The sequence below is a fragment of the Dermochelys coriacea genome, chromosome 5, assembly GCF_009764565.3.
Source record: "Dermochelys coriacea isolate rDerCor1 chromosome 5, rDerCor1.pri.v4, whole genome shotgun sequence".
In the NCBI taxonomy this organism is placed as follows: Eukaryota; Metazoa; Chordata; order Testudines; family Dermochelyidae; genus Dermochelys; species Dermochelys coriacea.
The window spans coordinates 31040957-31055795 of record NC_050072.1 but is presented as its reverse complement, the minus strand read 5'-3'; the positions used below and the strand labels follow the sequence as shown (position 1 = coordinate 31055795).

General features: G+C 43.9%; 1 protein-coding gene across 5 annotated transcripts in view; it reads right to left on the bottom strand.

Annotated features, from left to right (window-relative positions):
• Nucleotides 1–5866: 5866 nt before the first annotated feature.
• NNT (nicotinamide nucleotide transhydrogenase) overlaps nucleotides 5867–14839 on the bottom strand; it is an 89240-nt gene continuing 80267 nt past the window's right edge. For all 5 annotated transcript variants that reach the window (XM_043514545.1, XM_038403010.2, XM_038403012.2 and 2 more), the window contains 2 exons: nucleotides 10213–10328; nucleotides 5867–7777 (listed from right to left, as the gene is read on the bottom strand). In XM_043514545.1, coding sequence (XP_043370480.1) covers nucleotides 7628–7777; nucleotides 10213–10328 — 266 coding nt within the window. In that variant the 3' untranslated portion in view covers nucleotides 5867–7627. The remainder of the gene's footprint in view (nucleotides 7778–10212; nucleotides 10329–14839) is intronic.

Genomic DNA, 14839 nt, shown 5'->3' with positions numbered 1-14839 from the left:
AACACAGGTCCACCAGTCTGCAAGAGACTAAATCCTTCCGCTCTTCTTGAGCTCTGAGAGCTACCCATGGGATACACACTCAGAGGGGACAGATACTATCCCACTACACTCTAAGTGCTTCCTCTATATCAGGGGCCGGCAACCTATGGCACGTGAGCCGATTTTTAATGGCACGCTGCTGCCCGCCAGGGTCCCAGCTGCCCATGCAGCAGCGTGCCATTAAAAGTCCTGTCCCCGCCCCCGCAGGGGCAGGGTGAAGAAGCTTGGTCCTGCCGACTACTGCTGCAGGGCAGGCAAGCTCCCCCCTCCCCGTCTCTCCCCCCAGCGTGCTGAGTTCCTGCCCTTCCTCCTCTCTGCCGCCGATTAGCTGATGGCCCTTGTGAGGGAGGGGGAGAAGTGGAGCCGCGCGCTCGCTGCTCCGGGGAGGAGGCGGAGAAGAGGTGGGGATGGGGCCGTGGGGTGGAATCAGGGCATGCCCCCTGCCGTGAGACACTCAGGGAAAGGGGCTGGGTGCACACCCATGACCCCAGCCCACAACCCTGATCCCTGCACCCTCCTCACACACCCCAGGCTCTGACTCCTGTACCCCCTCACATGGCCCCAGCCCCGACCCCTGCACCTCCCTCACACAAACCCTCAGCCCTGACTCCTGCACCCTCCTCACACACCCTCAGCCCCCTGCCCTGACTCCTGCACCCCCGTCACACAAAACCTCAGCCCTTTGCCCTGATCCCTGCACCCCATCACACATCCTCAGCCCTCTGCCCTGATCACTGTATCCCCCCATGACCCCAGCCCTGACTCCTGCACCCTCCTCATACACCCTCAGTCCTTTGCCCTGACTCCTGCACCCGCCCACATACCCAGCCCCCCACAACTTGTGCCCTGACTCTTGCACCCCCCACCCTGAGCACCAAACGGGAGCACCTGCATCCTCGCACCAAATGGGAGCTGCCCAGGTAAGCACTCCACACCCAAACCTCCTGCCCCAACCCTAAGCCCCCTCCCTCATTCTAGCTCCTGGTCAGACCTTACACCCCAACCCCCAGCCTGCTCCTTCACCCCCAGCCCTGTGCTTAGTGCCCTGCCACCCCCAGCTCAGTGCAGAGAGAGAGAGGAAGAGAATGGGCTAGAACCAGGAAGAAGGTAGGTATCCACTCTATGTGGGCAGGGCCGGGATCCCAGACTGGCAGCAGGCTGAGCGGGGCTGGCAGCCGGGACCCTGGCTGGCAGGAGCCAGCGGATGGAACCCCAGACCAGCAGCGGGCTAAGTGGCAGAGGGCTGAGCTGCTCAGCCCACTGCCAGTCTGGGGTTCTGGCTGCCGGCCCCGCTCAGCCCGCTGCCGGGCTGGGGTTCTGGCTGCCAGCCCCGCTCAGCCCGCTGCCGGTCTGGAGTTCTGGCTGCCGGCCCCTTGCCAGCTGGGGTCCCGACCACAGGCCCCGCTCAGCCTGCTTCCAGCCTAGGTGAACGGAACCCTAGGCTGGCAGCGGGCTGAGTGGGCCAGCGGCTTAAGGTCAGCATTTTAATTTAATTTTAAATGATGCTTCTTAAACATTTTGAAAACCTTGTTTACTTTACAAATGACAATGGTTTAGTTATATAATATATAGACTTAGAGAGAGACCTTCTAAAAAACGTTGAAATGTATTACTGGCACGTGAAACCTTAAATTAAAGTGACTAAATGAAGACTCGGTACACTACTTCTGAAAGGTTTCAGAGTAGCAGCCGTGTTAGTCTGTATTCGCAAAAAGAAAGGTTGCCGACCCCTGCTCTATATGTACCAACAATATTGTCATTTTGTCTGTTTTGTGGTTCAAGCCCCCACTCTCATCTATGCCTCTGTGGCCAAGCACTAGGAACACAGATACAGCTGTCTCTTTTCCCTCAGTCTCGGATGGTAGTAAGATTGGGCTGCAATATGATCTTCCATAGCGGTCTCCAATACACATTGAACAGGATGGGTTCAACAGGCAGATGGGCAACTGTGCAATAGCATCGTCTAGGGAAACAGAACTCCATCCACTCCCATGGTCTGCAGGCAAGTTCAACCGCTTCATGGTCACCCATATGGATGATTGTTCACAGATCTAAAAACAGATGCTTAACCTTTGTTTACTGGCAAGGAATTCATTGACCAATGAATCAATGAAGTGTCAATACCACAGTCAGGCCCAAAACCAGATTGAAAGAGGTCTAGGAACTCAAATGACTACAAAACCAGCAATTTCTCAGGATTAGGAAATGCTAGAGACACGGCCTAACTGGTACTTGGTAAAGCTGTCACTATCCACAGAGAGAGTGTGCTTAATGAGGGAAGCTGGCATCTTGTCCTCCCCTAAAGTGTGCCCGTAATGCTCCCTCTCTTGCTGTTTGCTTGCACTAACCACAAAAGGCACAAGTCTGTCTTGTAGTTGTGGCCTACAGCTCTTCCTGTACTTCTAGGAGTCCCCTCTGAGCCAGGGAGACTAGCTGAATCTCAACCACGGACCTAATCACTGTTGCCAGCATGTCATACTATCTGTCCACTAGGATGAGATGGCCCTGGAATCCTCATAAAATCCCAAGGCCAAGAAATGGGAGCGGGGGTAGAGAGAGAGATTCCTGCTGATGACCACTGTGGGCCATGCTGTGCAATACAAGGGTAATTTTAGCAATACTTAGCACTTACATGTAATGTAAATACATTAATTATAGCTTTTAAAATTGCATGTAGTACCAAACCAGTTCTAAACTGACACTTCAAAAAGAGAACGGTGATGTTAAAATAAAGAGTTGGTGTGCCTATAAATCAAAGGCAAAAGTCATCTTCCTGTGGTGTCTGCATGTTAGTAAATCCTTCCTAAAAGAAAAAACCCAAAAATTTATGTTAATTGTCTTATAGGCTATAATGACTATAAAACTGTGATTTTCTGATTTAACATTTCTCAAACAGTTCTTCCTATCCACATCTGTAATATTTTAATAAAGAAAACAGGAAACTGCTATTATTGCCTGGGACAACTTTAACATCTGCTAGAGCTTTTCAAAATGTGTGCTAGCTGTTAATTTAAAAAATTCCCAGGGGCATAGAAACTATCAGTTACACTATTTAACAGAATAACAATTTTATACTGAACTAGAGAACAACCACAATCTTTTTTTGTACACATCTCTTTTTGACTGTGAAGCCGTCTCAGCCCTTTTGTCCTTCTGTGGCTTCCTTCCCACAAGAGAGATGGGGTTGGACAAAAAACAGCTCTCAGGGTCTAATCAGCACAGAACTGGGGAGATGGAGAAGAGGGTGAAGAAGCAGAGAGACCTTGTAAGGCCTTTACGAGCACAGATCTAAAGTCTGATTTCAAAACATCCACAGTGCTAGCTGATTCACACATCAGCGTATTCAATAAAAGTACATATGCTGCAAAGAACAGACTTTTGTCCTACATGTAACACCTCTGCTCTTCATAAACAAAACTGAGATGTATAAGGCACAAAGCTATCTCAGTGCCCCACTGTCATTCATTCTTCTTCAATGTTTACTTTAATAACCTTGTTTGTAAACAACTTGTTCTCTTCATGGAAAAAACATTGGCTTTATTATGTGACCCATCAAGTAATCATACAGCCAAAGCCAACAGGTTCTAATTTTCTCCTTGTTCGCATACTAAGAATATTGATACGAGCACAGCAGTTAAATATGGTTTATTAGTGATTCTGCTTCCTTTGCTCTTTCTACAGCTGCCTTGTAAGGAATAAAATACAACCTATATAAAAAGGACCATTTGAAAATTTCAAGAGGGGTGGATTTAAAAATTAGATAGGGGATTTTACATAACAGTTTCTTTAAATTAGGTAATAAGTTGGACCCAAAAATGTCAGTGTCCTAAATCAAGGTTGTGTGCAAAACTGGACTGGAGGTTCCAAAGTTCAGAAGGAGGTAAAGACAGATTAATAGACCAAATGATTTAAAGTTTCATTTTAACATTTTTCTTCACAGACTTCTTCTTATCCAAATGTTTCATATCCATGCTTATGGAGATAAAGGTCCCACATCCAAAAAGGCCACTGTGATCAATGTCCTGGGAGCAGCCATTCTTCCATTTTAAAACCATTTAATTCTAAGCAGAGTTTTTCAAAACAAGATTTTAGGAGAGGTGCTGCAGCAAAATATCTAATTAGATATTTTTAGGAACTTGCATCTTTGAAAGTTTTAAACCAGCTACAATAGTGTATTCTGCTTCTTTTATACAACACTCAGGATCACATGTGAATAGTCTGTAACCTAATTAATGTAATATTTATTTCCTAGGAGTGACTACAGAGCAACTGGGATTATGCAAGTCACTGCCATTTTAGCAGAGGAATTTTTGCACCATCCTACACCAATCACAGTTGCTGGAACAATACCCAGTAAATTGGCAAATTCCATAAGTTGGATATTTGAACCACTCTGCCTAGATATACAAACAAGGCAGCCCAACTTTCTCAATACTCAAACTCTTGAATGTAAAAAGTTCTCCTGTGGGATTGGAAAGTTTTCTCAAAGTATACACACAGCAGTGGAGCATAAAGTTTATGATTAAGTCATTACAAAGTAAATCTGCAGGATAGGAAGAAAGGAATTGCAGGCTATGGTGTCTCTTCTGATGCTTTGAGTTTCCATCACTTTCCATCTCTGAAGAAATTGGAGTCCCACTATACTTTCCAGGTGAAAAAAACTAACAGTTGATAAAGCAGGAAATGAGTTATTCATTGCATCATCATCTCATTTTAAAAATACCAGAACAAAACACAAGTTTGATCCCTGGAGGCTAACGTTTCATTAAGTATTCATTTTTAAGAGCCATGTTAATACAATTTACACTATGCCATCACTATGCAAGGTTGAATATAAAATGCAAGTTATTGTGTTGCAAAGTGTTTTCATTCCAGACAATTGCAGATTACTTTACCAATTTGTTCATTCAAGTTATATACTGGGATCACTTCACCCCTCACTGAAATGCAAGCCACATCTAAAGTCAAAACAGACAGTAACAGTAGAGTGCAAAACAACACACAGTTTAGGACAGACAGTGAATGGGATACTCAATAGTAGAAAGTTCAGGAGAAATGTACGAAGGCAGAATTTAGTTACTGAACTTGGAATGTGGCCTGGGATATGGTATTAACATAGTTTAAAAAAATAAATCATGGACATTTTATTCACTATCCAGGTGCAGGGACTCTTACAATTCAACCAAATTTTGGTACCACAAAGGGTACTGGCTCCAAGTTGTAATCAATCAAGAGGAAGAGAAAGCTACTTATTGAATCAAGGTCTCTGACTGCTGCTCCTGGATAGGATACCTCCAAGAAACAGCTAAGTTCTGACCAGATCCAAACTTGAAGAGAACAGCTTCCTTTTTACCCTGGGAGACCTGTCTGCAAGATTGGCTGAAGTTAGATTGTGTACTTAAGTAAGCAAACATATGAAGATCATCATCCATTTGTATTTTAAATGTCATCAAGTGTAGAAATGTCTAACTTAGATTATTGGTACCATTACAGCAATCTAAACTCCCCAGCTGAAAGGACTAATAGTGAACTACATACTAAAAATATAAAAAAATTACCTCTTAAGATCAAGATAATTTAAAAAAAAAAACCACACAACTTTTATTCAAATTTTAATCAAGAGCTTGTCAGCTCAGGACTGGTAACTATCAGTGAAAAACAGAAGAATCCAAAGAGATTTTGCTACAAAGGGCATAAAACCAATACTGCCCTGCCTTCAGTATAATGTTGATGCTGTAACTCCCAAAGTGGAGTGTCAGGCTAGTTACCTTTTTAGGCTACGCTATACTGGAGAGGAGATGACCGATGATTATGAACAAAAACCACATTCTTTAAACTTTTTTTTAATAATTCTCTGATGTTTCATGATAAAACACAGTTCTAAAGTTAACCCTGGCACCTCTGATCCATAACAAATTACATTTTTCATTTCAAATACAAAGGAAAAGGCATTTTAAGAAAAGACTAATTTTTAGTTAGCTACATGCAAGCAGAAATAAGTTGGACACTGCAGTCAATAATACTTAAATCAGACTTGATCAAGCAAAAAAATTAATATTCCATGATTACAAAATTGCCCTCTATTTAAGTTCCTTTTCCTCCCCCCCCCCTTTTTTTTTTTTTTTTTTTTTACACAGACCCAATAGAAATATAGCTATCAATACAATTATATTACGAGGCCATACATACTGCATTCAAACATAGCTGCCCCAATGTGTTAAGTTAGAATTTAATGACTCAAGTATTCCTATGCTGTGTAACAACATATTCATGCTTATATGCTAATTTTATTTTTAATCTTATAGAAAAGACAGATTTTTAAAAAGGCTGTTACTTTCATACATTATTACATTTCTTGATATACTACCTGTTCAAAAAATGGGTTTTAAGTTATCCTTACATAAAAACAGAGGTAGCTAAGTGGTAATATTTCTCAAATGCTATTGAGTTATGCAAGGTCCCAATACATGATGTGATTAAAAAAATCAGTTTTATAAACAGTCAGGATGGATCAATTTTAAACTTGCTTCATAGTAGTTTGTTTTCCCCAGACGTTAATGCTTGCTAACACAAATAAAACTATTTGTATTTAGCTTTTGTCACTGAGGACAACTGCTACATCATTGTGCAAACATGATGAATTCATTTTATTAGGCAAATATTTGAGTTCCATTCAAGTACTCTTAACATAATAAAAATAAATTAGCACTATATGCCATAAACTGATTTATTGCTTAGACGTACTTATTATGAAAATTTAAATAGTGCTCTTAATCAGATTAAGGGAAAGTCAAATATTAAAAACATTGATTGTAAGATTGGCATGCTTTTACAGTCCCCAAATAATAGCTGATTAATTTAAAAAAATGGTGATAAAGAAACTCTTGATTTGCATTTTCGCCAGCATCTTAAATATGTTAAGAAAGTGCCTTTTTCCAGCATTTCAAAAATGTTGATCAAGAATGCATCAAAATACACTTGAAAGTAGCAAAATATAATTAAAAGTCAAAAGTGAACTGAAATTGAAATATCCTGCAGTGGCCAAGATTTTGCAATCAGGTTAGTGTAAGCAACCGCTGGTGCCCAAACAGAATTGATTGCGGGATTGGGGCCATTGTTTTCTCAGAACAGTTGAAATGGCAACAACTGCAGGGGGGATAAAGATTTGAATTAGTTGCATTTGCTGAAAAATATTTCAGCACTTTAGGTGCATATGTTTACATCATGTAATACTTGGAAGTTAATGAAACAGGTCCATGAAATCCTACATTTCAATTTATATTACCTAGGTGACGACTAGGGGAGAGGAAAAAAATTCAGCCCAACTGGATTCATCTAAAGATGAACTCATTCTGCTGAAGTGTTTCTGATTCATAGCATCCATAACACCCACAACAGAAACACAATACTGGTTTTTCTAGACACTTAGCGTAGTATTGATTTTTTTCAGATGTCAAAATTATATAAGCCAATTTATGCACTCGTGTTTTTTTCTCATAACTTTGACTTACATTCTGATGTACAAAATAATGGTCTTTTTGTTTTTCATACTGGCCAAATATTAACTTTGATAAGTGATTATCAGTATTTACATCTGGTAGGATTCTCTGACTTTGGCCTGCAGGGCATCACAGGTCTTCTTGGCATCTCCTAAAAGCATAGCGGTGTTGGGTTTGTAAAAGATTGGATTGTCCACAGCTGCGTAACCGACACCCAAAGATCTCTTCATAACAATGATCTGCAAAGGGAAGAGTTTATATTTGACATAGCACATATCAACCTTCTCCCTCAGTGCAGGAGCTTTGAAAATAATCTCAATACACAAAATAAAAAAATAAGTGATTTGATATTATGCCCTGCAATAGATGACTTTATGGATGCCAATATACAGAATATACTACTTGCAGGTCAATGTCACTCTGTCACATGAACAAGGTAGACAGGTGGCCTCCAAGTAATGTTCCACATTCCCATGCAGGAAACATAGGTTTGATTCTCAGTCTCCACCTCACCCCTGGCATAGGTAAGATGTGTTCCTAGACCCAGGGAAGGAATGGCTTGCTTTAATCAAAAGCAAGACCAATGGCTGACTAGGGACTGTACTGGCACACACAAGCCCTAACCCAATGCTCTCCAGCCACTGAGGGTATGACTACACTACAGCTTGGAGAGAGCGCCTGGGTAGACAGACTTATCCTAGCTCGGCTCGAACTAGCATGCTAAGAATAGCAGTATGAATGTTGTGACTTGGGTGGCAGCTCAGGCTCTGGGTCTGAGCATGACTAGCTAGCCCAAGCCTCTGCTGGGTCCACACTGCTAGTTTTAGGATGTTAGCTCACACAAAGCTAGCACAAGTCAGTCTACCCAGGCTGGGAGTCTCGCACCAAGAGGCTGTCTAGACTTACCCTGACGACGACTAGGAGTGTAAAGAATTATTATACTAAAACACTCCCCAGGGTACACTGGACACTGTACAAAATACTAGAGTAGTTAAAAATACAATGAAAATGGACGTAACAAAATGCAGGATGTGACACCTTAACTGCAAGCGTATGTAGCATCTCAGATCCACAGCACTTGAGACTGGGTAATAATGATCCAGTTAAAAAGTCTTATTGCACACACAAGTTACCTATGGAAACTCTACTCTTGACCACTGCATTTAAAGTTTACTGTGCAGGAAAGAACACATTTAATTAACTGGGCAGAAAAAGCTGACTACAGAAAGATGTCAAGAAGGCCCTTAAAGCATGATTAAAGAATCCCCTGACATCACTCCCTAATATTTGATTGCAATGTTTGATTGAAATGACTGGGAAGTGGATAAAGTGAACGATTATCTTTTAAAGGGGAGTTACCTAAAGTCCATTGTTGGCTGTAATACTGAGTTGATTCAATTCTCCTCAAGAGTCTTCCGTGCTCTCAAAGGTGCTTAGTTCTAATCCACAGTTAACTGTTTCAGGCTGTGGAGCTCCAAGAAGCAGGCATAGCTTGGCAAAACGGTGCCTTCTTAGTCACTACAGTTTAACAGATTTTCATCCTCTAGAAGCGGAGCAACTTAAGACTAAGCCAGCTTCAGGAGCACAGGTTTTTCCAACCTTCAGTGAAGTCTCTTGTTCGCCACAATCTTTTCATCTGATGTACGATAGCTCTACATTATTTTTACACCTTGTGTATCACAAAGGAACCAAAGCAAGACTTTGGCACTCAAGAATATTATACAAATAAAGCAACTGCTTTCTATTAGAACCCAGCCTCTCGGTAACAACAATCAAAAGAAATATTTGCGGGAAGGTCCTGCACCAATAGTTGATAAGATCACATTCTTGGTAACTATTTTCCAAGATAACCCATTGTGAAATAATGGGTTGTCAGTTCTGACATGGGTCTTTTAGAAGAAACAAATAGGTTTGGGATAATTAATGCTAGAGCCAATTAAGGAAATTAATCAGTGGACTTGGAGGTAGGGAAGTTACTGAAGCATAATGTGAAATGAGGCCATAACAAGGCATTCTGAATGGATAAAACATGCTTATATGTATTTCTCCAATCATGATAAAGGGCTATTGAGAGAACACTAATAACAACCCCATCACTCTGAGCACTTGAATGTTTCAGGATGGCAAATCTGAATACTGAGAATTCACACTAGTGACAAGAAATAATTGATAACATTTGTATTGCTGCACAGATAGAGATACTGTTGGGGTGAGGTGTGGGTAAGAAGTAGAGTTACATCTAAGAATTTTCTACATGCTAGATCATTTTTCAAATCAGACTAACTCCTCTGGCTGCTTTATTAGTTTCACTATCTGAGGAATGATAGCTAATAAGGAAACTACATGGCTGTCTGTCCACTCCACCCTTCCCCAGGCCAACAGTGCCAAATATACTTGCCAGCCTAATTCTACTCTTTAGCCTCATCAGTTGTAGCCACCATTAGCTTCACTGGATCAGAGCACAGCAATATGATTGTATTGCAACATTACTAATGCTCTGCAGTGCACTTCTGAAGTACAGAATATTCCGTTGTGCACAGTGCAGTACATGTTGGGGAAACTTTGTATGCAAATAGAAAAAGTAGGATAATCCTATTCGCATCTCCAAACAAAAGCTGTTTTAAGAAAAGGTGGATAAATGAGGTTGCAACTATGTTTTATTTGTTCGCCTTACCTGTTTTGACTTCCAAACTTCTAGAACTGGCATTCCAGCAATGATCGAGTTAGGATCCTCTTGAGCTGCTGAATTAACTGTATCATTAGCACCAATTACAAGGACCAGGTCAGTTTCTGCATTAAAAAAATAAAAAGGAAAAAACAGAACTTGAAAAATAAGGAAGCACAATACATAAGTTACTGTGAATATTGATTTGCATTATGATAGCACCGACAGTGCCAACAGAGAGTGTACAGTGACTCACACAATGGAGCCCCAAACTCATTGGAAGAGTCCCTACCCTGAACAGCTTACAACTTAAATACAGGTTTCAGAGTAGCAGCAGTGTTAGTCTGTATCCGTAAAAAGGAAAGGAGTACTTGTGGCACCTTAGCCCTGGTCTACACTAGGAGTTGAGGTAGAATTTAGCGGCGTTAAATCGATTTAACCCTGCACCCGTCCACATGACTAAGCCCTTTTTTGAGACTTAAAGGGCTCTTAAAATCGATTTCCTTACTCCACCCCCGACAAGCACTGAAATAGGCCTTGCTGGGTCGAATTTGGGGTACTGTGGACACAATTAGATGGTATTGCCTCCGTGAGCTGTCCCAGAGTGCTCCATTGTGACCACTCTGGACAGCACTCTCAACTCGGATGCACTGGCCAGGTAGACAGGAAAAGGCCCACGAACTTTTGAATTTCAATTTCCTGTTTGGCCAGCGTGGCAAGCTGCAGGTGACCATGCAGAGCTCATCAGCAGAGGTGACCATGATGGAGTCCCAGCGTTGCAAAAGAGCTCCAGCATGGACCGAACGGGAGGTACGGGATCTGATCACTATATGGGGAGAGGAATCCGTGCTATCAGAACTGCGTTCCAGTTTTCGAAAGGCCAAAACATTTGTCAAAATCTCCCAGGGCATGAAGGACAGATGCCATAACAGGGACCCGAAGCAGTGCCGCGTGAAACTTAAGGAGCTGAGGCAAGCCTACCAGAAAACCAGAGAGGCGAACGGCCACTCTGGGTCAGAGCCCAAAACATGCCACTGCTATGATGAGCTGCATGCCATTTTAGGGGGTTAAGCCACCACTACCTCAGTCGTGTTGTTTGACTCCTTCAATGGAGATGGAGGCAACATGGAAGCAGGTTTTGGGAATGAGGAAGACGATAATGATGAGGTTGTAGATAGCTCACAGCAAGCAAGCAGAGAAACCGGCTTTTCCGACAGCCAGGAACTGTTTCTCACTCTGGACCTGGAACCAGTACCCCCCGAATCCATCCAAGGCTGCCTCCCGGACCCACCAGGCGGAGAAGGGACCTCAGGTGAGTATACCTTTTAAAATACTATACATGGTTTAAAAGAACGTATGTTTAATGATTAATTTGCCCTGGTATTCGCGGCTCTCCTGGATGTACCCCCAAAGCCTTTCTAAAAGGTTTCTGGGAGGGCAGCCTTATTCCGTCCATCATGGAAGGACACTTTACCATGCCAGGCCAGTGGCACGTACTTGGAAATCATTGTAGAAAAAAGCATTGCAGTGTATGTTTGCTGGCATTCGAACAACATCCCTTCTTTATCTCTCTGTGTTATCCTCAGGAGAGTGATATCATTCATGGTCACCTGGTTGAAATAGGGTGCTTTTCTTAAGGGGACATTCAGAGGTGCCCGTTCCTGCTGGGCTGTTTGCCTGTGGCTGAACAGAAACATTCCCCGCTGTTAGCCATGGGGGGGGGGGGGAGGCAAAATGTGACCTTGGAGTGAAAGCACGTGCTATATATGTAATGTTAACAGCAAGGTTTACCGTGAAAGAGTGTACCCATTGTTCTATAAAATGTGTCTTTTTAGATACCACTATCCCTTTTTTTTCCTCCACCAGCTGCATGTGTTTCAAGGATCACAGGATCTTCTCCTTCCCCGAGGCTAGCGAAGATTAGAAGGTGAAAAAAACGCACTTGCGATGAAATGTTCTGAGCTCATGTTGTCCTCCCACACTGACAGAGCACAGACGAATACGTGGAGGCAGACAATGTCAGAGTGCAGAAAAGCACAAAATGACCAGGCGGAGAAGTGGCGGGTTGAAAAGGAGGAGCGCAGACCGCCGCTACAGCCCCTGTGTAACCAACCGCCCTCCTCCCCAAGTTCCATAGCCTCCTCACCCAGATGCCCAAGAACGTGGTGGGAGGGCCTCCGGCCACCCAGCCACTCCACCCCAGAGAATTGCCCAAGCAACAGAAGGCGGGCATTCAATAAGTTTTAAAATTTTAAACTTTTAAAGTGCTGTGTGGCCTTGTCCTTCCCTCCTCTACCACCCCTCCTGGTGCTTTTCTCCTCCACCATCCCTCCTGGGCTATCTTGGTAGTTATCCCCCTATTTGTGTGATGAATTAATAAAGAATGCATGAATGTGAAGCAACAATGACTTTATTGCCTCTGCAAGCGGTGATCGAAGGGAGGAGGGGAGGTTGGTTAGCTTACAGGGAAGTAGAGTGAACCAAGGGGTGGGGGGTTTCATCAAGGAGAAACAAACAGAACTTTCACACCGTAGCCTGGCCAGTCATGAAACTGGTTTTCAAAGCTTCTCTGATACACACAGCGTCCTCCTGTGCTCTTCTAACCGTCCTGGGGTCTGGCTGTGCGTAACCAGCAGCCAGACGATTTGCCTCAATCTCCCGCCCCGCCATAAACGTCTCCCCCTTACTCTCACAGATATTATGGATCACACAGCAAGCAGTAATAAGAGCGGGAATATTGGTTTCGCTGAGGTCTAACCAAGTCAGTAAACTGCGCCAGCGCGCTTTTAAACGTCCAAATGCACATTCTACCACCATTCTGCACTTGCTCAGCCTGTAGCTGAATAGCTCCTGACTACTGTCCAGGCTGCCTGTGTATGGCTTCATGAGCCATGGCATTAAGGGGTAGGCTGGGTCCCCAAGGATAACATCCCCAAGGGTTATTTTCTGGTCTGGGAAGAAAATCTCTTTCTGCAGCTTTTGAAACAGACCAGAGTTCCTGAAGATGCGAGCGTCACTTTCCCGGCCATCCCACGCTGATGTTGGTGAAACATCCCTTGTGATCCACCAGTGCTTGCAGCACTATTGAAAAGTATCCCTTGCGGTTTATGTACTTGCCGGCTTGGTGCTCCGGTGCCAAGATAGGGATATGGGTTCCGCCTATGGCCCCACCACAGTTAGGGAATCTCATTGCAGCAAAGCCATGCACTATGACCTGCACATTTCCCAGGGTCACTACCCTTGATATCAGCAGATCTTTGATTGCGTTGGCTACTTGCATCACAGCAGCCCCTACAGTAGATTTACCCAGTCCAAATTGATTTCCGACTGACCCATAGCTGTCTGGCATTGCAAGCTTCCACAGGGCTATTGCCACTCGCTTCTCAACTGTGAGGGCTGCTCTCATCTTGGTATTCATGCACTTCAGGGCAGGGGAAAGCAAGTCACAAAGTTCAATGAAAGCGCCCTTACGCATGCAAAAGTTTCGCAGCCACTGGGAATTGTCCCAGACCTGCAACACTATGCAGTTCCACCAGTCTGTGCTTGTTTCCCGAGCCCAGAATCGGCGTTCCACCACATGAACCTGCCCCATTAGCACCATGATGCCCACAATGCCAGGGCCCGTGCTTTGAGAGAAGTCTGTGTCCATGTCCTCATCACTCTTGTCACCGCGCTGATGTCGCCTACTTGCCCGGTTTCACTTTGCCAGGTTCTGGTGCTGCATATACTACTGGATAATGCGTGTGGTGTTTAATGTGCTCCTAATTGCCAAAGTGATCTGAGCGGGCTCCATGCTTGCCATGGTATGGCGTCTGCACAGAAAAAAGGCGCGGAACGATTGTCTGCTGTTGTGACAGAAGGAGGGGCAACTGACAACATGGCTTACAGGGTTGGCTTACAGGGAATTAAAATCAACAAAGGGGGTGGCTTTGCAAGAAACTGAATGACCTCCTCAAGGATAGAACTCAAAACGAGGTTTAGCAGGCCGTTGATTTCACGGTGGGAGGACAAAATGAATACAACACAAATCTGGTCTATTTCTTGTTTTGAGCCACTTCATCTATCTTTATACATCTTGCTGGCAGCAGACTGTGCAGTACGACCACTAGCCATTGTCATCTCCTGGGTGTTTGGCAGAAGACGGTGCAGTATGACTGTTGGTCAACATCTTCTGCTGGCTGCTGATTAAAAGACAGTGCATTGCCGGTAAGAGTCAATCGCCATGAGATGAAACTTAAAAGGAAAATGCCCTGGCTGAGTCACTCCCATGTTTTCCCAGGCGCCTCTGACCTCATCGAGGTTGGTTAAAAGAGCACCCAGGACTACACTGATGATGGCTACAAGTCATATTGCACTGTCTGCTGCAAAAAGGCAATAAACTGCTGCTGTGTAGCAATGCAGTACCACGTCTGCCAGCACTCAGGAGACATAAGGTGAGGGTTAGCGGAGCGGGCTCCATGCTTGCCGTGGCATGGCATCTGCACAGGTAACTCAAGAAAAACGATCGTCTGCCCTTGCTTGCAAGGAAGGAAGGAGGAAAGGGGGGCCTGACTATATGTACCCAGAACCACCCGTGACAATGTTTTAGCCCCATCAGCCACTGGGATTTCTACCCAATATTCAAATGGGCGGCGGA